The sequence below is a fragment of the Canis lupus genome, chromosome 23, assembly GCF_048164855.1.
Source record: "Canis lupus baileyi chromosome 23, mCanLup2.hap1, whole genome shotgun sequence".
Lineage (NCBI taxonomy): Eukaryota > Metazoa > Chordata > Mammalia > Carnivora > Canidae > Canis > Canis lupus.
Genome location: NC_132860.1, coordinates 46,115,577 through 46,139,870, shown reverse-complemented (window position 1 = coordinate 46,139,870; position 24,294 = coordinate 46,115,577). Strand labels below are relative to the sequence as shown.

At 41.7% G+C, this 24,294-nt stretch overlaps 1 protein-coding gene across 4 annotated transcripts in view; it reads right to left on the bottom strand.

The window, feature by feature from the left end:
- Nucleotides 1-3,153: 3,153 nt before the first annotated feature.
- Nucleotides 3,154-24,294, bottom strand: part of LOC140615193 (uncharacterized) — a 143,588-nt gene continuing 122,447 nt past the window's right edge. The window contains exons 5-8 of one of the 4 annotated variants that reach the window (XM_072795080.1): nucleotides 21,031-21,145; nucleotides 9,446-9,558; nucleotides 8,183-8,254; nucleotides 3,154-5,555 (exon numbers count right to left, since the gene is read on the bottom strand). In XM_072795080.1, the coding sequence (XP_072651181.1) occupies nucleotides 5,380-5,555; nucleotides 8,183-8,254; nucleotides 9,446-9,488 (291 nt within the window). In that variant the 5' untranslated portion in view covers nucleotides 9,489-9,558; nucleotides 21,031-21,145 and the 3' untranslated portion in view covers nucleotides 3,154-5,379. Of the gene's footprint in view, nucleotides 5,556-8,181; nucleotides 8,255-9,445; nucleotides 9,559-14,950; nucleotides 15,163-21,030; nucleotides 21,146-24,294 lie in introns of those variants that run through there. The other 3 variants (XM_072795081.1, XM_072795079.1, XR_012015946.1) reach the window with 3 other exon arrangements.

The following is a 24,294-nucleotide window of genomic DNA, read 5'->3' as shown; positions in this document are numbered from 1 at the left end:
TAGAATACATGTGGCTTTAAGTCTAAGAAACAAAACTGACTTAAACAATTAAGATATTCGTTATCTCACATTCCAAAGTCCATATGCAGGGTGGGCTCCAGATAGGTCTCAGGATTGTGACGATTGTGACCCCACTGCTCAGGAACCCTTACTGTATGTAGCTTTGTCCTCTGATAGTCACCAGACTGCTCCAAGCTCTGTCTTTCAGAGCAGTGGAAGAAAGAGATTGTCCCTCCTGTTGAGGAACAGCAGCCCTTTCCCCAGTTCCATTGGTCCTCTCCTCCCCACCATTACTGGAAGTAACAGTGAAACTTCAGACACTGTTTGTTCAGATCAATAATTCTCTACTTTATCAGATCCATTGTCCTTTCCAAAAGCAATTTTTTCATAATCCCCCCTTTCCTAGCCTGCTAACATGTGATGGATATCATAACCCATCTACACACACAATTTCAGAAAGTACTTATATTAACAAAGCTGCTGACACAAGTTCAGTCATTTCTTGACCCTTACTTAGGTAAAAGCCGAATAAAACATTCACCTTCCTAAAGCCAAGTTCTGTCCAGTATATATAAGCTTGCAACCTAAATATTGCATTTGTCTCAGCTTTTGCTTTGACTTCTGTTTGCCTTGACCAGTTCTGAAAGGTTCTCCGCTGCCATGGATGCTCACTTTTGCCACCGGAGCCTTAGAGGGGAAGAGGTATTCTATTAGAGGAAAGATCTGGAGTCACTAATCCTCTCTTCTTTTCTCAATGACTCATCAGTACTCACTGATTCTTACTGATTTAAATCCAGGCCATTGTGTTCAAGAAACTGCTCTTCAGGCGGAATATCTCTGGGATCTCAGGTCCAGAGAAGGAAGTAGAGAAGCGTAGAGGAAGATGCAAAGTTCAACAGCATCTCTTTTGTGACAGTACTTCTCAGAGATAGTTCATGGAGACCCTATGGTTTTGGATTTCCTAAATTCAGCCATTTCCTGGTTCAAGCCCTAACTTACCTACTCCATCCTTATCATGGCTCTAATTCTTTTCTCATATACCTAGGTGCAATTTCTCTTCCAATTAGTGTTAAAATCCATGCTGGCTCTTGCCCAATGATTACATATTTACATTTGTCAACATGAACATTTCATTGAATGCACAAGAAAGGAGGCTTGACAGCAGCAGAAAAATATCTACAAAAGCCAGTTTGATTCTCTTTTCTTGCCTTAAAATTTATTCACTTGAGGTAATAGAGAAATTGTAGTTTGTAAAATATTTTTGAGCCTTGGAAACATGTAAAAGGAAAAAATAAAGAGAAATTTCTGGATAAGAAATTTGAGTTCAGGTATGTTGCAAACCAGTGGTTCTAAGTGTGGTTCATAGACCAGCAGCCACAGTATTACATGGGAATCTGTTAGAAGTGCAAATTCTTGGGCCGGTCTACTACATTCACTCTGGGGTGGGGCTTGGCAAACCATACAGGTGACTCTGATGTTCACTCAAATTTCAGAATTGCTGTAACCTAACTGGGCTTGTATTTTTTGATAATTAATAAAAATAATTAACATCTTAGGCATTCTTTACAAATTTGCAAAACACTTTCTCGTATGTTATTCAAACTCTGGACTTAACTGTTTTTCATGAAAACTAATGAGGTTGAATAGATCCTGGGTAACAAATAAATTTCATATTACTTGCCAACTCTGATCAATTAGTACTGATTCCTGGAGAATAATGGCTTCGGAGTCATAGAGATTTATAAAAGTTATTTAACTTTTAAATTTCTGTTTCTTCATCTGTAAAACAGGGATTATATTATTACTTACACACATCTGAGCTGAATGGGAAAATACACTCATTTGGCGATGTCTGCATCACCTGAGCAAGGAAGGAGGCAAAGGAGGAATTTGTACCACATAGTTGCTTATCCTGGACTAGAAATTCTCCATTTTAAATTCCTTAGCTGTAATTTAGGGTAGGGGGTAGAGGTGACTTAAGGAAACAAGCCCTCTATTTAAACAAAAGTCAGCCAGTTTTGAGCAGAGAAGAGTTTCTAAGATAATGTTTCATAGTATCTGGGCCCCAAGAAGATATTGAACAAACCTGGTGGGAAGAATCTCCTTTTATCATTTCTGTTCTCAGGTCCCAGATAAAACTAAAAGTTATCTCTTCTTAAAAATACAGTACCTAAAGAGTCTAGCAAATGAAACAAAAGATGTTCCAATATCTCAAATATTATATTAAGATAACAATTAAGATTCTAAGGTAACTAACCATTGTCCAATGGAGACAGATTGATGTGAATATCCAGACAGTTCCCTAGGGATCCTTTCCCTCAGGCTTTCTGTACATCTTCTGGTGTCATCTGTCCCACACGCAGGAGCTGATCTAGCTAAAACCTTGTCTTCTTAATAAAAGCACCCAAAACTTAAATACCCCCTTTTAAAACATTCCTCATCTACTTGGATCCTCCCACTCAGTTCTGTTTTCCAGTCTGAGGGATGAGCTTAGCTCATCGCTGACACAAAGTGAGATGATGATTGACACCTTTGAGCACCAGTGATGATTGAGGCTTTGTTGGCACAGATGATCAGGTCCACTGTGTATCTGTTGAATACTTTATTAAAGAATCTTTCTTTATAGTCTCACTCCCTGAACCACATACACACATATACAAAGGGAAGTGTTTTTGCAGAAGTCTGCATATTATACTTTTCCAATACAATGATAGATGAATCAGATAGTAAAAGATGGACAACAGAAGTTAGTGTACATATAGTAGGAGATTGGACATTGTCTAATAGTTCCTGTCAGTCATTGTTTTAAATAAAGCACTAAGAGTATCCTGGGAATTTTCAACACTCTCCCAAAGGGCACTAAATGAGTTGTTTGCAATATAAAATCATCTACTCCTAGTGGGCTGTATGAGACCTCTGTATATCCATGGCTTAGTTTTCCCAAAGGAACAGCAGTATGAGTTAAGTAGGTAAGAAAAGACCATTGTGTTTGGAGTTGACCTCTACCTTCACTAATTTGCATATCCTTCTTCTCAAAGTTGCTATGAGACCAGTTCAAGATGGCAATGTAGGAAGATTCTGATCTCACCTCCTTGCATGGACACATAGAATCAATAGGTACAGATGGAACCACTTCCTCTGGAAAAATAAAAACAAAAACAAAAAGTGCCTGAACAACTCCTACATGTGGGGCAAACAAGAAAAAAACCACAGTGAAGTAGTAAGGGAGGCTGAGATACAATAAACTCCACCCCCAGCGCAGTGACCCACAATCAGGAGGGAATTCACAAACCTAAGCTTCTCCCTGAAGAGCAAAGGGTTCGAGCCCCACATCTGGCCCCCCAACTTTTAAAACCTCCATCTGAGAGATAAGTCTCCAAAACACCTAGCATTGAAAGTCAAAGTTACTGTTAGTGTGCTGCTTTTGAAACCATAAAGTACTGTGTAGTACCATGCATAAACTCTGTGCAGATGAGGGTGTTTCCATATTGGATCTTTCACTGGAAATATTAATAAACCCTAAAACAATCATTTCAAACAGAGTTATAGTAAAAGCACTATAGAAGTTCCATGAGATTTGGATTTTTTTTTTTTTTTTTTTGCAGTTGTTATCTGACAGTAATTGTTTTGTTTTGTTTCTGTTCTGTCAAAGCAGGAGAATGGGTACAAAAGGCTATTTGCTGAGTAGAAAACTATGTTTAACTTTACATCAAGGGCCTCTTTTCTAGGCCCTTCTCCATTTAAGCCACATGTGGTGTTTTGTAGCCTGGCTGTTTTTTGTTGGTAAACAATAGGTTTCAGAGCCCTGGACTATCCAGGGCATATTAGCAGTCGCAATTCTGAGAAGCTTAGTTAGAAGAGCAGCTCTGGCAATACCCTCGCGGGCAGCAATGCCTGTTGCTTTGGCATTCAGTGACACAGAGGACTTGGTAAGCAGAAAGCTGAAGAAGTTAGAGAAGAAGGCAGGCTCCTCTCCTCTGCTGGCCCCGTGCCCAGGGCAGCAGGCTATTGTCTGAATGATATCACTAAAAAGGGGCAGGATAACCCCACCTGTCTCTAAATATATCATTCATTGGCTTGTCTCTTGTAACTCATTTCTCAAATGAGATAATGACATAATGCACACAATATCCATGACATAATTTATATGAAATCCTTAAGCACAGTGTCTGGCACATAGTGAGATGTCAATAAATTCTCTGAGAAAAGTTGTGATGAGTTGTCCATGAGATAAGACATTCAAGTTACTTTAGACAAGAAGGAAAACTGAACCATGAACAGTCATTAATACTCAGTTCCACACTGGCTCTTTAGAGGAGTGCCTACCAACAATGGTAGGACCCCCAGAAGAGGGGCACAGAGGACGTGGGTGAGGCACTTTGATTTGAAAACTGCAGAGGGTGATAAAGGATGTAGGGTCAATAGGGCGTTATGATGGGACAAGATGAGGGTACCAGGGTTCTACAGGGAAAATACAGGTGGAAGAGGGGGAAAAATGAAGGAGAAGGATTCAAACTATGTAAAGTAACAGGAAGAATCCCCTCAAGAACCCAATTGATGTGGTCCTCATCCAAGCTAAACCTCTGGCTAGCTCTGTGACTTTCACAGATGGCCCAGCATCTCTGGTGTTGCAGGAGGTGATGCAGTGGGATTAGATCTGTCCTTAGAGCCCTTCCAAGAGCACCAAAAGTAAAGTATTTCTACCTTTCCTTACATCAGACTCTGTATGGAATAAGTTCATAAACCAGAGGGAAACTTTTTTTTTATTTTTTTAAATTTATGATAGTCACAGAAAGAGAGAGAGAGAGTCAGAGACAGGCAGAGGGAGAAGCAGGCTCCATGCACCGGGAGCCCGACGTGGGATTTGATCCTGGGTCTCCAGGATCGCGCCCTGGGCCAAAGGCAGGCGCCAAACCACTGCGCCAGCCAGGGATCCCACCAGAGGGAAACTTTGAAGAGTTCTATAAATGTACAAGCTGTCAAAGCTATATAAGGTGACTTACAAATGAGTACAGATTTTAAAAAGTCTGTGCTTTGTAAAACTATGTGCAGTGTCTATTGTCTCCAGGCTCTAGAAAATCTTACTCATATCTTGCATTCCTTTGCAATTTAAAACCAGTAAAGATACCTTGAAAACGCACTTTTAAAATAAATGTTTCAACTGGTAGAGAGAGGAGGCATGTCAGAACCTTTACAAGCATTCAGAGTTTGAAAATAGATATGCTCTAACATTGTTCAGTTTATTGTTATTTGTGATATATAATGTATTTTGAAATTTTGAAGCATATTGAAGAAGGGCATGGAACATTATATTTATCAAGATAAGGAAGTAAGTTACCAAAAAGAAAGAAAAGAACAGGATGTTTAAGATGCAAATGTTTAGGTCTTCCTCTTCTTTTTCTTCTCCTTCTTTTTCTCCTTCTCCTTCTTCTCCTTCTTCTCCTTCTTCTCCTTCTTCTCCTTCTTCTCCTCCTTCTCCTTCTCCTTCTCCTTCTCCTTCTCCTTCTCCTTCTCCTTCTCCTTCTCCTTCTTCTTTTTCTTCTTCTTCTTCTTTCCTAAGGAAATTAAAAGCTTTCTGTCAACCTTCCTGCTTTAGTAAAATAATAAGCTTAAAGTTTTGGAGCATCCCTACAAAAGGGAAGTAAAGGGGTGTTTGAAAATTCTCCCCCCCCCCCAAAAAAAAAGAAAAGAAAGTTCTCCCAAGTTCAGCCCAATGATTTATAAATATAGATAGAAGTAGAGAATGATTGTCGGACCCCCACTAGGTTTCTAAGCCAGTTCCAGAAAACCGGGATGGGGGAAAGGGGCAGATGATGAAAAACTTGGATATAAATGAATATCCTCACAATTCTCCTGAGCTTCAGAAAGTATATAGTTAACATTTCCCTCCTCAGCCTCCATCAACTTATGTGAAAGGGAGCTTTGGCATACTGTGTCATTTATAGTAGCATTCCTTCAGTCTTCACAGACCAAGAGGACACCACTGCACTTCCATTCCTAAGGTATGTGCTTTGAGCTGCTTTGCCAGCTGGGGTGATGAATGATGATTGCCACTATCATTTTGGGACCAAAATTCTCTGGCCCCAAAGCAAACACAGTTGACCAGGAGTGCAAATGCACAGGCAGCTGTCAGAGGTCAGAAGTACTCTCTGTGGTCTTGGCTCAGAGTAAGGCTCGCCTAGCCTCGTGGGGATGCATCCAACCAATATGGCAGTGGGCAATTCTTCCAATTGTTCTTCTTAAAATACCCCTTTGATCATTTCGTTGCACTAGTTAAAAATCTTCTGTGGTCACTGGATGAAAGATCAAGGTTTTTAAAAAGTAAAATATAATCCTATATGCTGCAGCAAATAATTACAAAATGAAATTTTGAAAAATACTATTTATAGTAACATCAAAAACCATCTAATACTTGGGAATGTACATCTAAAAAAGATACTCAAGACCTGAAAATTGTAAATTATTGCTGAGAGAAATTAAAGAGAACTTAAGCAGCATGATGTATGGATGGATTAGAAGATTCTAAATTGTTAAGATGTCAGATCCCTACAGATTGATCTGCAGACTTGTATTAGTGTTGGTTCTCCAGGGACACAGAACCAATTATATATATGTTATATTAGACATATAGTTTAGAGTATGGATTATATGCATTTGTCAGAATGCATGGAATTGTAGACTTAAAATCTGGGCATTCTACTATATGTAAATTGTGCCTTCTGCTAAAAACATAATCTTTAACATCTCAGGCAGACCTGAGCTCACATCTTGAATTTGTCACTAATTAACTTTGTGATCATGGACAAAGTATTCTTTTCCTCATCTGTAAAATGGAAATAATTCCAATTTCCCAGGGCAGCCAAGTATACAAATGAGATTATGTTTATAAAAAGATTAGCAGTGTGGGCACCCCTGAGACTCTCTTCTTATCTAACTCTGGGATTCCTTTTAACCAACGTCCCTTTGTCCAGTGAAAAATCTCACACTTCTAGTAAGATAGCTCCTCCCATTTCAAATCAAACTTTAGAAACATAAAGCTTCTTTGACATGTTGGGGAAAACACGAGATTTCAAGTCAGCCTGGGCTTTGAGTGGGGCTAGGTTTGTGTCCCAGGTCTACCTCTTCCCAGCTGGATGACTCGACTCTGGGCATGCACTCCATCTAGACTCTGTTCCCTAAGAGAACATCTCCCACTATGGTGGGCTGTGAACATTACGTGAGATGATGTATGTAAAGCACTTAAGCATTCTGTAAATGAAACTTACTATTACCATAACACAGGTGGATTTGGGCAAATCACTTAACTTCATTAGAGCTTAGTGGGCTCGCTTTTAAAACAAAGTTATTAATAACAGAACTGTCTACCTCATAAGGTTAGTGTCAGGCCCATTGAGATAACAGATGTGAAAGACATTTTTATTTTGAAAGACATGTTCTGTATTATAAAGAGCTATTCAATGGTAAGCTATTGTTAACATTCTCAATGATACACTGAGCTGAAAGTTTCTTTTAAAAAGACTCCAAAAAAATAAAAAATAAAATAAAATAAAATAAAAATAAAAAGACTCCAAAGAAAAGTGAAAAAAGAGGGAATACAGCCATGGTGTTGCCACTGCCTTTCTGTGACATTTATAAGCAAACTGGAAATCATCCAACTCCATGAGTTAATTTGATTTTGCTTTGAATTACAGAACTGTGGTTGGTGCATTCTGGTTTTCCTGTCTCTTCCTCAGCCCTGACTTGATATGCTGAGTCTGTTGAAGAGACACCAGACTTGGAACGGACTAGACCTCTCTATCCATACTCTGCAACAGGGTCTCTGCTAGCTTTCTTTGGACCTGGCCCTGGAAGGCTCCATTTCCTTACAAGAGTTTCAAATCCTCCCATGGGAGAAACAGTGGCTCTCATGAAATAAGGCCGGAGTGTGAGCATTGTTCTGCTGGAGGTGAGAAATGGTCCCAAAAGAGCAGACATGGGCACCTTTGCCCTGGGAATTGTCATGCTACTGATTGCCTGAGAAAGAAGCAATTGTCTGCCATGGGAAAGACTCTTCCTTGGCAGGTCTGCTCTCCAATGGAAACATGTCTTGGGAGGTGGGAGGCAGTGCTTGATCTGTGTTACGTTCCTAAGAGCCCCAGGAACGAGGCTCACTGATTTATCCAGTCACTGCCAAAATCTGTACCTGTTGGTTCCAGAACAACAGGCCAGTCCTTGAGTCTCTCAGGTTCCAGGTTGAGTGGTGGTAATACTTGCCCTTTGGATTATAAAGTATAAATGTAAGAGAAAAAAAAAGTGAAATGCTTAAAATAATGCCTGACTAAGATGACCATATAATTTATCATCTTCCATAATTTATTAGGACACTTTGGAGAGTGAGAGGATACAACACAGGCTGAGTGTTGGAACAGCATGTATAACCAGGACTGTCACAAGCAAACTAGTTTGGATAGTGCAGTAAGAGCATAATATTAGCCAGTATTGGTCCGGGGGTTGGGTAATGCAGACACCAGTGGCTGGGACTGGTTGTTGTTGGTGTATATGCCTATGACTAGTCCCCAGAATCACTCAGTGCTGCCTGATGTGTAGGTGCAGGTGTGTCTCTCCATGGACCTTCCCAGCTCCACAGGGTCAGTAGGCAGAACAGTTCCCAAGTGTGGGTTCCTTCTGGTGTTATAGGGGAATCATTCTGCAGCATCTGAACTCTGTCCCAGGTGCCCCTGAAAACTGGTGTTAAGAAAGTCTCGTGCTAGAAGGTCCTCTTCTTCACCGATATTCCACAAGGACTGGCCAGAGAAAATCTCTTATTAGGCCCAGCCTATTTGTTAACCAATTGGGATAAAGGTGAAAAATAAATGCACTGTGATCCAGATAAGGAATCTTCCCCTACTCAGTACATCCCACCAACCTAAGAGCTTGATGTGGGGAGTAGGTAAGAAGTCCATTTTTTATGTTTCCCAAACCATTTCCCATCATGGCCTCCAATGGACTTTAGAACATTTGGTGTGGACAGTCCTCTTCTACTGCCATCCCTGCATGCCACATTCATTCACTTGCTCATTGGTTTATTCAGCCAAATTCTGTTCTAAATACTGGGGGTATAGTAGTGAAGAAGTTGCAAAAGTCTGTGCTTGATTAAATTCTGAAGATTGCTGTTCAGTGAGGTAGATAATAGTTACAAGTGCGTTGCCTGGATGGTGCAGTCAGTTAAGTGTCTGACTCTTGGTTTCAGCTCGGGTTGTGATCTCAGGGTCCTAAGATCAAGCCCTGTGTTGGTGGGGCTCTGTGCTTAGCACAGAGTTTGCTTCAGACTCTCTCTCCTTCTCCCTCTGCCCCTTCCCCACCTCTAAAATAAGTAAATAAATCTTTAAAAAATAGTTACAGGAGACTATTTAAATTTAAAGTAATAACAATTAAATAAAATTTAAAGTTTAATTTTCTAACTCACCATAGCCACAGTTCAAGTGCTTACTAATCATATGTGGCTTCATGGCTTCTGTATTGGACAGCTCAGAAGTAGAACATTTCTATCATTACAGAAACATCTTGGGCCGCACTGTTCTAAAAGGAGAAGAGTAGAAATGTAATAAACAAATAAACAGACAAATATATTATAAATCAGTAGTGATAAAAGTGCTTTGGAGAAATATGAAGTAAAACAAGGTGCCTAGAGAGTGTGCTGGAGTGAGGGAGATGGGGATAGGATGGTGGTGGACATCTTACTTATAATTAGAGCTGATATTTCTGTTAAAATATTAAAATATTTTCTCACAAGTTGTTAAACAAGTATGGCCTGGAGCCCCTCTATGATTGCCTTGTTCAGGTTGGCTGTCCTGGCCTCTCTTTTGGAAAGTTCCCCACAATCCAGCAGTTAAAAGATAAATTCCTAGCTCAGCACAGGGCAATCAGGACCTTTGATCCTGCTCTCTTCTGATTCCTTGACTGTTCTGATTTGTCAGTCCTCATGTCCTAATGTTTAAAAATATTTTGAGTATCACCCTTGCTGAAGAGTCTTTGGCATGGAGCATGGTTGGTATAGTCCAGGAAAAGCAAGGAGATCATGGTGAATGAGGCTTCCAAAAAGTGGTAGAAGATAAAGTTAGAGAAATAAGGAAGTTGTGGATCATGGAGGGCTTTGTGGGTCATTTGTATCACTTTATTATTGTCACAAAACTATTGCATAAAAAAACAACCACAAACCCAGTAGCTTAAATTAATAATCTTCTTTTACTGCTCCTCAGTCTATGGTTCAGCTGGGCTCTGATGATCTTGGTCAGGCTGGACTTATCTCAGCTGGATTTGTTCATTGAGGATAGGTGGTAGTTTGGTTTAAGGCTGGCTATTTTAGAATGGCGTCATTCCCATGTCTGACTGTTGACTGGCTGCCAGCTGGGGCAAGGAGGTGACTAGACCACATGTCTCTCATCATCCTGCAGACTAGCCTGGACTTGTTTACATGGATATAACATGGTTCCAAGAAAGGCCCAGGCTCAGAGTGGCACACAATCCTTTATACTGCATTTGGCCAAAGCAAATCATAGGGCCAGCCTAGATTCAAAGTGTGGGCAAAAGACTTCACCTTTTGCGGGGAGGAGTAGTATGGTTACTTTGCAAAATAGGCAGATGTAGGGAGGAGTGGAGAACTGCAGCCATTTATGTGATCAATTACTTCGTCATTGTAGAGACTCTGACTTATACTTGAGTCAAGATATGTCATTAAGGTTTGTCAGTAAGGGGAAAAGATATGTCACATGATTCGACTTACGTTTTAAAGTGATCCCTCTAGAAGCTGTGTTGAGAATAGACAGTAAGGAGAAAGGAAGGGGGACCAGGTAGGTAGTGTTGCAATGAACTAGGAGAGAGATGGGAAATGAAACAGTGGTGCAGTTGTAAGAAGTGGGAGATACTGGATTAGACTCATGTCAAGCTAATGCATTAGATGTGAATCAGAGAAAGAAGGGTGTCAAGGATGGTTCCAAGGCTGTTGGCCTGAGCAGCTGGAAAAGTGGAGTTGCCATCAGCTGAAGTGGAGGAAGCTACAGGCAAAGCAGGTTTGTGAAGAAAGATGATGAGTTTCTCTTGGACTATGGAGCTCGATGTATCTACTATAAACTAGCTTGGATTTGTGATGGAGAGATAAATGGGGACATTGTGGCATGAGATTGGATGAGATCACCAAGAAAGTGAGTGTAGTGGGGAAAAAAAGACAAAGTGTTGAGCCCTGGAGAGGAAAACTTCAGAGCGCCTAAAAAGGAACAACCAATGAGGTACAGGGAAAACCAGGAGAGAAGGGGTTTTTGAAGCCATGTGTGGAAAGCACATCAAGTAGGAGGAAGCAGATCAGCTGGATAACCACAACATCCAGCTTCCATCTGAGAAGTTCCTGGATGATGGAGAGCATTGAAGTGTTTCTCTGGAACAGAGTCTTATGTATATTAATAGAAAAATATGTGGTCTTATTCTTTGCCCAGGGGTGTGGCTGAAAAATAAGGAGGTGGCACTGTTGCAGAGGAAGGGCCCACTTAGCTCCTGTTGCTAGAATTCTCCAAGAGGTTGCTTCTGGTTCCGGACCAGAACACCAGCCCTGTGGCTGTGCAGAGGCACATATCCCTCCACAGAAAGCCAAGGAAACAGAAGCACTACTGCTGCCTGGAATGATGTAGACACTAAGATATGCTGGGTGAATGAATGAATGAATGAATGAGAGAATGAATGGATAAGTGAAGAATAACTGGTCATAAACTTCAGTTAGTGAACTAGAAAAAAAAAGCTAACAGGGAGATTCTGGGGCCTGAGAAACGTTTCTATTTACATTCTTCTCCACCTCAGAGACCCAGCTAGAGACCACCCAGAGACCCATTCCCTTCCTCGCTCTTCCTGAGAGGTGGATGGATGTTGCACATGGAGGAACACAGTATAGTTTTAAAGCCTAGTTCTACGAGGTATTAGCTGAATTAATATCTGAGTTTTATAAAATTATCATGAAGATTTTTTTTTAATGAGGCTTATGAAGACACCTCGTAAACTGTACGGTGCCATGCAAAGGTAAGGAGTTGTATTTTCCAGAGAAGTAGCTGGAGGGGAGTGTCAGAGGGGAAGAGAGAGAGTTAAAAGCCTCACACTGAGGGAAATGTGGGGAGATGTGAGCACAGACCTAGGAGAAAGGTGCCAGAGCAAAGAGGGGAGCTGAGTGAAAGATGGCGGCCAGAAGTTGTTCCCAGGAGAATGTCATTACTCCCCAGTGCTTTATAAACTTTCTGCTTCTGTGACATTCTTAGTATGAGTGGATTTTATTTTCCCCCAAGGAAATCAGCAGCTTTGAGGTAGATGATGTAGGATAGGGGAGGCCACAGTCTGAGGAGTGAAGACACAAGAAGTTCGATGAAATGAGGTTGGGAGATGCAAACAGGGCGGCAAGGGGCTTTCAGTGGTTACTCACTGTGGACTAGAACTCAGACCAAAGAGGAGTTCAGTTTCTGAGGGGGAGGCAAGGCTAGAGTGACATCTATGTCACACACCTGAATACAGTGTGAGGTGGATTATTTGGTGTATATAATAGATTCTGTAGCAATTCAAATGAGGCTGAAGTAGTCTAGAAGGGATTTATTGAAAAAACATTCTCCCATTTTTGCCCTCTTTCCCATCTTCCTCACCTATTACTATCTTTTGTTTTCCTTTTATTGTGTCTCCCTCTTTTCCCTTTTCTCTGCCAATGCTTGGGGGTAGGTTTGAGTCTGAACAGCTGTCTCACCACACCCTCATTGGCTCCCTCTCCCCTTGGGTCACTACCAGCTTTCACGTTGCTGGGAGAGAGCCCTCTATGGTACAAGGCTGTCTTCACTGACTTGTGCAAGACCCCTTCCCTGCCTCACTCCAGTGCCATACCATTCACCCTATTAGACAAAAAGGAAAAAATACAGGTGCCATGAGAATAACCCAGAACAACATACAGTTTCCAACATAAACTCTGCCACTCAGGCCTTCCACCCTGCAGAGCATCCAATAAATTTGCTGAGCCATTCAAGCCCAAGGAAAAGCAACCCACTGTGAAAGAACAAAGGCGGCCTTAGCCCAGGCCTGTACCAGCCAGTCAGGAGAGGCAGGCGACAACACCTCCAGGCAAGCATGGTCCTTGGAGAGCCGCCAAGTGGGCTGTCCTAAGCATGACAAGGCAAGGGAGGGGTACAATAAGCCCCAGTCAATGAGAAACAGATCTGCCCTAAAAATAATAATGAATGAAAAGGCACAGTTACAAAGTCTTGCCCCTGAGCTGGTCTGGCACACAAGCAGACCTAATGATATATTCAGAAGGAAAATCTATGGTCAGGATTTAGAATCCTTTGGGCCAACTAGTCATTAGCAAACAGGTCCAAAGACCTTCCGTTGGTTTTACCAGCAGGCATTCCAAGAAAGAACTCTTGACCCCAGCAGCTGTCCTCTTCCAGTAGACTCAGCACTTGTCAATGCTGAATGACTGAAGTAGCCTATTTGGAAGCAGAGGGGTGAACTAGATGAACCTGTAAGGTCACATCATTCCCTATCAAACGGGCAGTGTTAATGAGACTGGTACTTATGATTGAGAAAGAATCATAAGGGAATGAAAGCACAGATAAGAAGAAGGGATATATGCACCCCTATGTTCATTGCATTATTATTTACAATAGCCAAACATAGAAGCAACTAAAGTGTCCATCAACACATGAATGGCTAAAGAAGATGTGGTATATATAATGGAGTATTACTCAGCCATGCAAAAGTGAGATCTTGTCATTTGCAACAACATGGAAGGACCTAGAAGGTATTATGCTGAGTGAAATAAGTCAGACAGAAAAAGATAAATACCTGTGATTTCACTTATATGTGGAACCTAAAAAACAAAACAAATGAACAACAACAACAACAACAACAAAAAAAAACAAAACTAGACTCACAGATACAAAGAACAGACTGGTGGAGAGGAGGGGGATGGAGGAGTAGGTAAAATGGGTGAAGGGTAGCAAGATGTACAAACTTCCAGTTATAAAATAAATAAGTCACAGGGAAGTAATATACAGCATAGGGAATATAAACAATAATATTGTATTAACTTTGTAAGGTGAAAGCTGGTAATTAGACTCAGTATGTTGATCATTTTGCAATGTTTATAAATATTGAGTCACCACATTGTGTACCTGAAACTAATATGATATTGTACATCAGTTATACTTCAATTTTAAAAATCAGAAAAAGGGAGTAAGAGGAGGAGGCTCCTTCTCAGTCCTCAAATATTTGTTGAGCTCTCCTTGAGAGCTGAGAACAGTGGGGGAAGGCTACAAAAATAGTATACACCATCCTACCCTCAAGATGCTTATTAGATTATATATATTTAGAAGTGTTTTTGAAAATAAGTTTAAGGGAATGAATATTATTATTATTGTTACCAACAATGTCTGGAGATCATCTAGTTCTTGGGCAAACAAAGATTGGTTGGTAGCTGCCTGGAGGTCTGTGTTGAAAAAGTTTGTGACGGTTTATGTGGGTTCAGGCTCAGCAAACGTGAGTTCCCTGATACATCGTGTTGTTTATAATAGACAGAAAGGAATTCTGTGTGTTCAGTGACCCGAGTTCCAAGAAGAGAATATAGCAAAGTTGAACAGAAGCAGTACTAGACTGTCACAGCGCCTCATCCTGCCCTGGGAAACTGAACATATGAGCACAGTGCAGAAGGAGCAGGGGTCCCTTGGTGCCCAGGTTCTCAGTTGTGGGGAGGCAGAGAAAGGAAGGGGGAAGCTGGGTAGTCCATGAGATTTCACAGAGCAGCACCATACAAAGACACATTTGGTTTTCAAGGAAACAACAGCTATGGCTTAACCCCCTTCTTTTCTCTTTCTGTGAGCAGGTAAAAGTCAAGGAGAAGGTTGCCAGGGAAGTAGCAGAACTTTCTCATAGATCCACCCTGGGTTGAGAATATTACTGATTTTTTAAGAAGTATCATAGGCCAGGTGTGCCTGAGTGGCTCAGTAGGTTGAGCAAGCTGCCTCTTGATTTTGGCTCAGGTCATGATCTCAGGGTCCTGGGATCAAGCCCTGCGATGGGCTCCACACTCAGTGAGGTCTGCTTGAGAGTCTTCCTCTGCCTCTCCCCCTCCATTATGTGCACACATGCACTCCCTCTCTCTTTCTCTCTCTAAAATAAATAAAGAGAAAAAAAAGAAGTGTCATACGCCACAACTTATGATGATGAGATGAGAGTTAGGGCATACATTTTATTCTGCGTGATAATGTGGTTACTATGTGTCACTCTTTATGAAATTGAGGAGTCCATGGAGATGGTGTTGTCATCTCTGCACTTCCTGGCCCCTAACCAAGCTATATAAATAGTAGGCACTTGGTGAATACTTACTGATTGGATAAACGAATAATTTAATTTCTTTTTGGGGGAATCTGGAGATTTAGAAGTCAGTCTTCTAGCCAGAAGAGAGAAAAAGTGCACTTGTGGTGTTCAGTATTATTTAAGCATGGGCGGGAGGCGGGGGAGGGGGGGGTTCTTGGAACTGTCCACTCAGCCATTCTGGTCGGGAAGAAAATAATAATAATAGGTAACATTTGTTGAAGCATAACTATGTGCTTTCTGAGAATGAATAAGTCATTCTCATAGATTAAATATTCTAACAAACAACTCTACAAATCTCAGTAGGTCCAGCCATAACCCAACATGCAGATTGGCCAGAGCAGAGGGAGGAATGCTAGTTCTGCCCAGTCATTCAGGGATCTAGGCTCCCTCTGTACAACTGCACTCCCTGAGCCCTACCCCACCGGACCCCCTATCCCCACCTAGCAGAGGAGGAAAGAGATGGTATATAGGACTCCATGGAGGTTTCAGGTGTAAGGATTAGACTATGGAGCATATACAACTTACACCTACACACACTCCACTGGCCAGAACTTGGTCACACAGCTTCACTTAGATGCAAAGAGGCTAGGAAATGTAGTCTACTAGGGACCCAGGAAGAAGAGAAAACAGTTCTGTGTCTAGCAAGTATCTACACAATGCATCATCTCATTTAACTCTTAAGGCAACCCTATAGAGCAAATACTATTTTTATTCCAGTTTTACAGATGCTCAGACTGAGAGATAAAAGTACTGCCCATGAGCAGCCCAGGTGCCTCAGCGGTTTAGCGCCACCTTCCGCCCGGGGCGTGATCCTGGAGACCCGGGATCGAGTCCCACGTCAGGCTCCCTGCATGGAACCTGCTTCTCCCTCTGCCTGTGTCTCTGCTTCTCTATTTGTATCTCTCATGAATAAATAAATAAAATCTTAAAAAAAAAAAGTACTGCCCACGTAATAAATGATAGAGCGGAGTTTAGGTCTGAGGCTGGACTCTAAAACATGTGTTCTAGCCCCACTACACTATGCTTTCTCATAATTGAGGTTCAATCATGTTGTCATATGCTCCCTCTTCTCCTGCCACATAGATCCTCATGATGCTGATTTTGGCTCTTCTGGATCTAAACTGCTGGTGATATGCAGCCATTTGGCACCAAAACATGCATTATCTTATCTATTTCCCATCTCACTCCCATGTGGTAGGTATTATTATTAGCTGTACTTTACCAGGGAGGACACTGAGATTAGATGCATTATATAACTTGGCCATGAACATACAGCTAATGAGAGGCACATTTGAACACCATATCTTGTTCTTTGGCCTGGAACTTACCATGAAATGAAATGAAATGAAATGAAATGAAATGAAATGAAATGAAATGAAATGAAAAAAAAATGACAACAAAAAAGTTGAATCTTAAAAAATGCAACAATCCACTTTGCCATGAAACATCCCAAAGTGTTTGGCACTGAGGTTATCAAGGTCCCTGGGCCTGACTTTACTTAAAAGTTACAAATATCAAGAGCATCCAGCAGTCCCCGGCCTTATGAGTTATCATTAGATTGGCACATCAAGTCTTAAAGAAGCTCTTTCAGCCAAACCATTCAGGAAATGAAGAATCAGATAAATCACAAGCTGATACAAGGCCAGGGAACCACTCCAGACTCAATGAGGGGGTGGGGGGTCTCTCCAGGCCAACAGCATTATTCACAGCTGGGTTACTGGGTGCTGATGTGGAAGCAGCAACCAGAGCAGGCTTCGTCTGCTGGGCTTTCTTCCTTCCTCCCCCAGCTTCACCCCTGTCCTGAGAAAGCCACCCACTCCCCAGGCTATTAGTTCATGGAGTTTGTTCCTATATCCCACCCTCTCTGGGCATGCAGACGCCATCAGATGCCATGTACTGATCCCAAAGGGGAGAAAACAGGAAATGAAGCTAATTAGAACTGTGACACTGTAAAGAAAGAATTCAGGATAATAACAATAATGCAATCTGTGGACTTGAGCAGATTGGCAGATGAAAGGAAAAAACCAACAGTGGATTATGGGTCTCTGGGGCATGTGACTTTACAGTATCTTCAATGGTGCCAGCGACAGTGGTCATAGGAGCACAGCCTAGAGTCCCCGACCCTGTGGGGTGCCAGCTGCCTGCTTTCCCTACACCAGCCTATGCTAGACTTCTTTCTCATGAGTGCAGCCTCAATCTTCCTTCCTGAAGTATCCTTCACTGCCTCATACATTCCCAGGCCGGTCTTCATGAGATCAACAGCTACTGGCAGCAATAACCCATGAAGATAGGAGTGTCCTTTCCTGTTGGAAACTTTGAGCTCCCACACCCAGTGAGGCAATTGGAGCCAGACTGGTCAAAAGACTGACCCAAGGTCATGCTGCTGGTTTGGGGGAAGCAGGATTCCCAGGACTCTAGCCTTTAGGCTTGGAGGGTCTCTGCTGGTCTACACTTGTGTGTGCAATCCCCAGGTACACAAAATGTTCATACGGTTTACTCTATTCCTCGTAAAAATGCACCAACCAAAGTGCCTCGGACAGATTCCCTGCACTGCTGCCTGAGAAGCTAGTGATGTCTCTCTGTAAGCTGAACTGTGGCTCTTTTCCCTCCCTCTCTAGCTTTCCCAGGAACCTGGGTTTCATACCTGCCACTTCTCCCCATCTGACTCGAGCTTATTTGCCACCTACCTAAGGAGTCTGTCTTCTGTCTTACTTGCCACAGCAGTGACCTCAGTTTACCCTTCTCTCTCTGCTCTCCCTCACACCCTGGCAGAAATCCAAGATCCTTGCATTCACTCTGTGGCCCTTCCCCATTTTAACATTTTTGTCTCTAATAGGGAAAGAAAATTATCCTTTAACCACACACTTAAACATTTGCAAAATAAAATTTAGTCACAGATGATTTCACCAAGTCTTGTTTATAAGCTAGCCACTGCCAACGTCTCCACCTTCCTCCCCTCCCTCTCCCTATCCCACCATGTTCTCACCATGCTCCTGCCACACTGGCCTCTGCTCAGTTCTTTTTTTTTTTTTTTTTTCTGCTCAGTTCTTTAGAAAACACCCAGTTCTTTCTTGCCTCGTGCTCTTTGACATGCCATTCCCTCTGACAGCACATGCTCCCCAAACCTGCTGGTGGCTAATGTCAACTTAGGCACCAAGGCTCAGCTCTGATGTTACTTCCTCCAGGAAACCATCTCCAAACCCTCTCATTAGCTTAGGTCCCTCACTAAATGCTCTTAGATAATCCTGTACTTTTATACCTTCTATCATCTGTGTGATCATACAACTTTATTTTATTTTATGTTTTATTTTATTTATTTTAGTTTAATTTAGTTTAGTTTAGTTTAGTTTAGTTTAGTTTATGTCCTCCAATAGACCATAAGTAAGCTCCATGAGCAAGTGACCAGAAAGGAATGATGCCATTTACACACACATTCTAAATACTGCTCTCAGGATATTTAGCTGATATGCCTTATCATGTAATCATTTGCATATACGTGAAAGCACATGATAGGAGTATAAATCGAATTGTGGTAGAAACCCCTAGAGTGATGGATATGTAAAAAATTGTTTATTGAATGAATGAGCAGATGGATGGATGTCGATAATGCCTTTATAAAAACTTAAGGGGTGAGAGTGAGGTGCTACTGGCTCTCGCCAACAGATATAAAACATTGCCAGTGTGGAAGTATAAAGCTATCTGTTATTTCCCTTTGTCACCTCTGTGTTTTTGTTTCTCCTTCTTTCTAGGAGCTGCTCTGTTAGCTTTCTACGCCAAAGAACAAATGATCAAAAAATACAGTGATTTAAAACAATACATGTTTATTACCACAGTTACTCGGGACCAGGAGTCCTGTACAGGCACAGTTTACTTTTATTCTCTAGCTGGAGTCTCCTAAATCCATAATTCTGGTGATGGTCAGAGCAGGGTTCTCATCAGAGGCTCAACTGGAGAAGGATTTGTTTCTAAGCCCCCAAGATCCCTCAGGTTGTAGCAGAAATTTTTTCCTTGTGACTATAGGATTTATGGCAGCTTGCTTCTTCAAAGCCAGCAATAGCATGAGAAAGAGGCTCTAGCAAGATAAGTGGTATATACTTATTTAATTACATACATGTAATCACATTTATCCCATCACCTTTGCCACATTCTGTGGGTTGGAAGCCAGTCACAGGGCCCTGCCATCACCAAGGAGGCAATTCATAAATAAAGGCAGGAACTGGGGGGTCACCCTACAGTCTGTCTAACACAGTCTGAAGTCTGGCCTCCAATGATTCCCATCCCTTCTACATTCAACATACATTGACCCTACCCTAAGATTCCCAAGAGTCTCATCCTATTACAGCATTAGCTCCACAATTTCTTTACTCAAATCAGACCCAACTGAGGATGAGGCTGCCAGGTATAGTCTGCTAAGTACAGCTCCTGCAACACATCCTTTCTATCTGTGAGACTATGAACCTAAAGAGATAAATTATCTATTTTTAAATACCCAACATATAATGGTGGGACAGGCACAACAAAACTGTATAGATATTCCAGTGCAAGGCTAAAATGAAGGACTAAAAAGGTTCACAGCAGTTTTGAAATCCAGATGGTCAAGAGCTAGATCCTTGTAATATTTCAAGGTATGGGAATAATCCTCTGTGGCTCTTGGGACTGACTTCTGAGCTCTTGAACCCATTTTCTATGCCATCCTTCCTTTTTCAGAAAAGGAAGCACATGTTTGAAGCTGAATAGTTTATCAGCCTAGCCAGTAGAATTGGAGGGATTCAGCAGCCCTTTTTCATTTTGCTCTGTCTCTGCCCCTTTCCCTTCATCCTGGTGGCATTTCTACTGAAATCATTTTCTCAAGAACTGTGGATCTCCCACGGATTTCAGTGGAGTTCACTCCAGTAGACAAAAGCCATGCCCCCAGGTCTTTTTAAGATAGTCCTTTTTCTTTAGTAGAGGTGGCGGAGGCACACCACCAGTCTCATGCTTTCCAGAAGCCCTATGGTTCAAGATCTACGAGGCGCACCCTTAATATCTTGAAGTTAAGATGACTGAATAATCTGACCTTCAGTTTTAGCAAAAGATTGTACAGTTGCATACTCAGCTTTTTCTCTATGCCACACTTTTGGCAGCCATTTCTGACTTTCAGCATCTTTTACCATCTGGAGAGACTGGAAATTTTCAAAATTGTCAAGTTCTGGCTCCATTTTGTTTAACAGTTCTTTCCTCAATTTATCCCTTCTCTCACATTTTACTATAAGCAGTGAGAAGAAACCAGGCAGCATCTTCAACACTTTGCTTGGAAACTCCTTAGCTAAATAACCTAGTTCATCACTTATGAGCTGTGCTTTCCACATAACTGCAGGAGACAATGTTCCTAAGTTTTCTGCCTACCACAAAGCAAGGATCCCGCTTCCTTCCATTTCTAATAATCTGTTCTTCACTTTCTCTTGAGTCAGTTCAAAGTAATAGATGGTTTCCTTTATCATGCTCCTCTAAATCCGTCCGGCCTCCATCTACTACCTGGTTCCAAGGCTACTCCCACATTTGTGGATATTTGTAAAGCAGCATTCCACTTCTGGGTACCAAAATCTGTGTTAGTTTTCTATCGCCATGTAATGAATTATCACAAACTTAGCAGCCTAAAACAATACATATTTGTTAACTCACAGTTTCAGTGAGCCAGGAATCCAGGTACAACTTCGCTGGGTCTTCTGCCTAATTAGGGTATCCCAAGGCTTTGATGAAGGTGTTGGCCAGGGCTAGGTTTTCATCAGAAGTTTGACTGGGGAAATGTGATATTTTAATTTGTGAAAAGAAATATGTATTTGGCCTTTGTCCTTGTTTCTGAAAAAGCCCCTAAAATCTTTGGAATTTTCTAATAAGTGATAAAAGTATCTTTTGCTATTCATAACAAGCCCCTTTCAACCACACCTGAGTTTACGTTAATGAGGTAAGAAGAATTAGAGATACATATGTTTGCATTTATATGTGTTTGGATTTTGAGGAGGCTAATAAGAATGCAAGTGAGAGGAGAGTCATTTACTTGAAATAGAAAGGAAGAAAGGATCCAGAGATTGCTTGGAGAGGGAGAGAGCCCCTGCTGGTAGGAGAAAGGCAGAGGTAGTTCCCAGTAGAGAGAAGCCAAGACGGCACTCTTCCCAGAGTCAGGCTCCTATCCCACAATACCCCTGGTGCTGCTCAGGGTTTCACCCGCCCCTCAGTTCTGACACTACCCCCACCCACAAAGAACATTAAAATTCATGTCTCTGCCAAGCTGACCCTAAAAAACAAACAAACAAAAAAATCCATCCAGCCTGGTTTGCACTCCCTGTTACTGCCCCATCTTCCTGGTCTCCATAAAGCCCCATCCCCACCTTGACACAACCGGGTCAAATCACCAGGCCCATGTAACCCACTCAGGCCTAGGCTTTCATTCCCACAACGCATACCTTATACACCACAGGAGGTCTTTCCTCCCTGACTGTCCACTCTGGCTGCCACAATAAAATAGCATAGATGAGATGGTTTAAACATCGAAAATTTATTTTCCCATATTTCTGAGGGCTAGAACAGTCCAAGATCAGGGTGTGGGCACATTTGTATCTGCTGAGATCTCCCTTCCTGATTTGTATATGGCTACCTTCTCACTAGGTCCCCACATGGCTCCACCTCTCTGTGCAGGGAGAGAAAGAGAGAGAGCTCCCTGGGTCTCTTCTTATAAGGACACTAATCCTATGGGATCAGAGCCCCATCCTTATGACCTCATTTACTTAATTACTTCCTTAGAGGCCCCATCTCCAAACATGGCCACACTGGCAGTTAGGGTTTCAACACAGGAATGGGGTGGGGGGAGAGGAATCACAAATAGTTGGTAACATGGGCTGAGAAGGCTGGGCTACACCCTCCTCTAAAACCACCTGCTGTGGCCTCAAGAGAATGAATCTCTGAGTTAAACAGAGAAACAGGACGTCCAGCTGGAGGAGGCCCAGAATTCTCCTTCAGACCAGGGAAGTTCTGTTTGTTGTTCTTATGGGAGGAGGCCTCCAGATACTTAATTTAGGAAACTTGCCACAAGCCAGATGGATACAGCCAAAGGCTAGATATAGCCTGGATTAGAGCTGCCTCGCCAAAGTCTTAATTCATCTTGGATACTTTTTTATATTTAAAAACCTCACTCATTTAGTATTAAGTCAAGATCAATGACCATTGCCAACGGCAAACCTTGAATTACCACTATCATCACTTTTATGTCTTTTATTACATTATCATTATTAATTTTGATATACAGGGATTGATGTTCATGTCTAAACTTCTATGCTGAATGATATACTTCTTCAAGTCGGGACTCCCTTTCTTATTAACCCATCTCTGTCCCAAACTGCCCAACAGAGTAAAATGCACAGAAATCTCTCTCTCTCTCTCTCTCTCTCTCTCTCTCTTTTGATTGTACAAATAATAAATGTAACAGTTAATTAAGTAATCTATGTCCTGGTAAGACATTTAAACTTTAAAGTCCTTCAGTCTTCAAATTCACTTTCTGCTAAAACTTTGATTCTGAGAAAGAGGCCTTGCTAAACAAATTAGGAGTGCAAACAAAAGGGAGGAATTTTTTAAACCTATTTTAAGAGAACAAAATGCTTTCAAGTACTTTAGAGCTATTTTTACATAACTAGGATCATTGAAATATCAGTGGAGCCAGCTGCCACCACGCAAGTGCTTCAATGGTTGTCCTCATTGCAAACTCTTCTTACTCACCATACATATCCCCTTCTCTGGCAAACGGAGCTTCCCTTGAAGTAGGCAACTTCAAAGAGGCAGCACAATGCATTGACAAGTCCTTAGATTGCTCATTGGTAAAACCAGCAAATGAATCGGATGACACTCAGAAAGTCTAAAATAATAGTAGGATCAGCTCCCATTCAATGGGCCTTCATCATTTTGGTTGACCCCAAGAACACTGCAGGTCTACCTGTCTCAGGATAAAGAGCCAACAGGTGTGGGTTTAAGTATTCCCTTCCTCTCTCACTTCTTAGCTGTGTGACTTGCAGCAATTCACCTGTTCCCTCTGACCTTCAGTTTCCGTCTAGATCTGTCCTTCCGTCCTGACAACCATACTATGAAGATCAAATGAGGAAATGAGGTAATGGGTAGGCAAGCTCTTTGTGAACTGTAAAAGGATATATGGATGTTCGTTCTATATTTTAAAGCATCCCATCAATCATGTTATGATTTAATTAGCATAGACCATTTCCCACAAGCTAGTACAGGTCATAGGAATTTGGCTGAATTGTATTAGCACATCAAATACATATCTGATTACTGGGTCCTTATGCAGACATACTGTGAAGCAATTTGCTATAATAGTTAATAGTGCCCCATTAAAGTCAGCTAGACCTGGATTTGAATCACACTTTTGTAATTTACTAGCTAGGATTTTGAGAAAGATACTTGACCTCTCCTAGTCTCAGTTGCCTAATCTGCAAAGCAGCATTAAATATGAAAAACACCTTAACACCTATGTTAAGGGTTGAATAGTGTATCCTCTGAAATTCATGCATTGAATTGATGGTATCAAAGTGATGGTATTTGGAACTGAGGCCTTTGGGGGATGATTTGGATTAGGTGTGGTCGTAGGGTGGGGACTTCACTAAGGGATTAGTGCCCTTAGTGGGTGACTAAGCCTTTAGGCTCTCATAGCTGGCTTCTTCCCTTTGTCCTTGCAATCCTGGGGTAGCAGGGACTTCCACTGTCTCTGCTTTGCCTCACTGTCCCCTGCTGGCTTCTCATCTTTTCTAACACTCGTGCAATTAATTTCTTGGTTGAAGTCTCTCTGATTTCAATATTCAGAGTGATTGCCATCTTTCTGTTATTGTATTCTAGCAAGTTATCTTAGTCTGCTTGGGCTGCTCTAACAAATAACTTTGACCATGT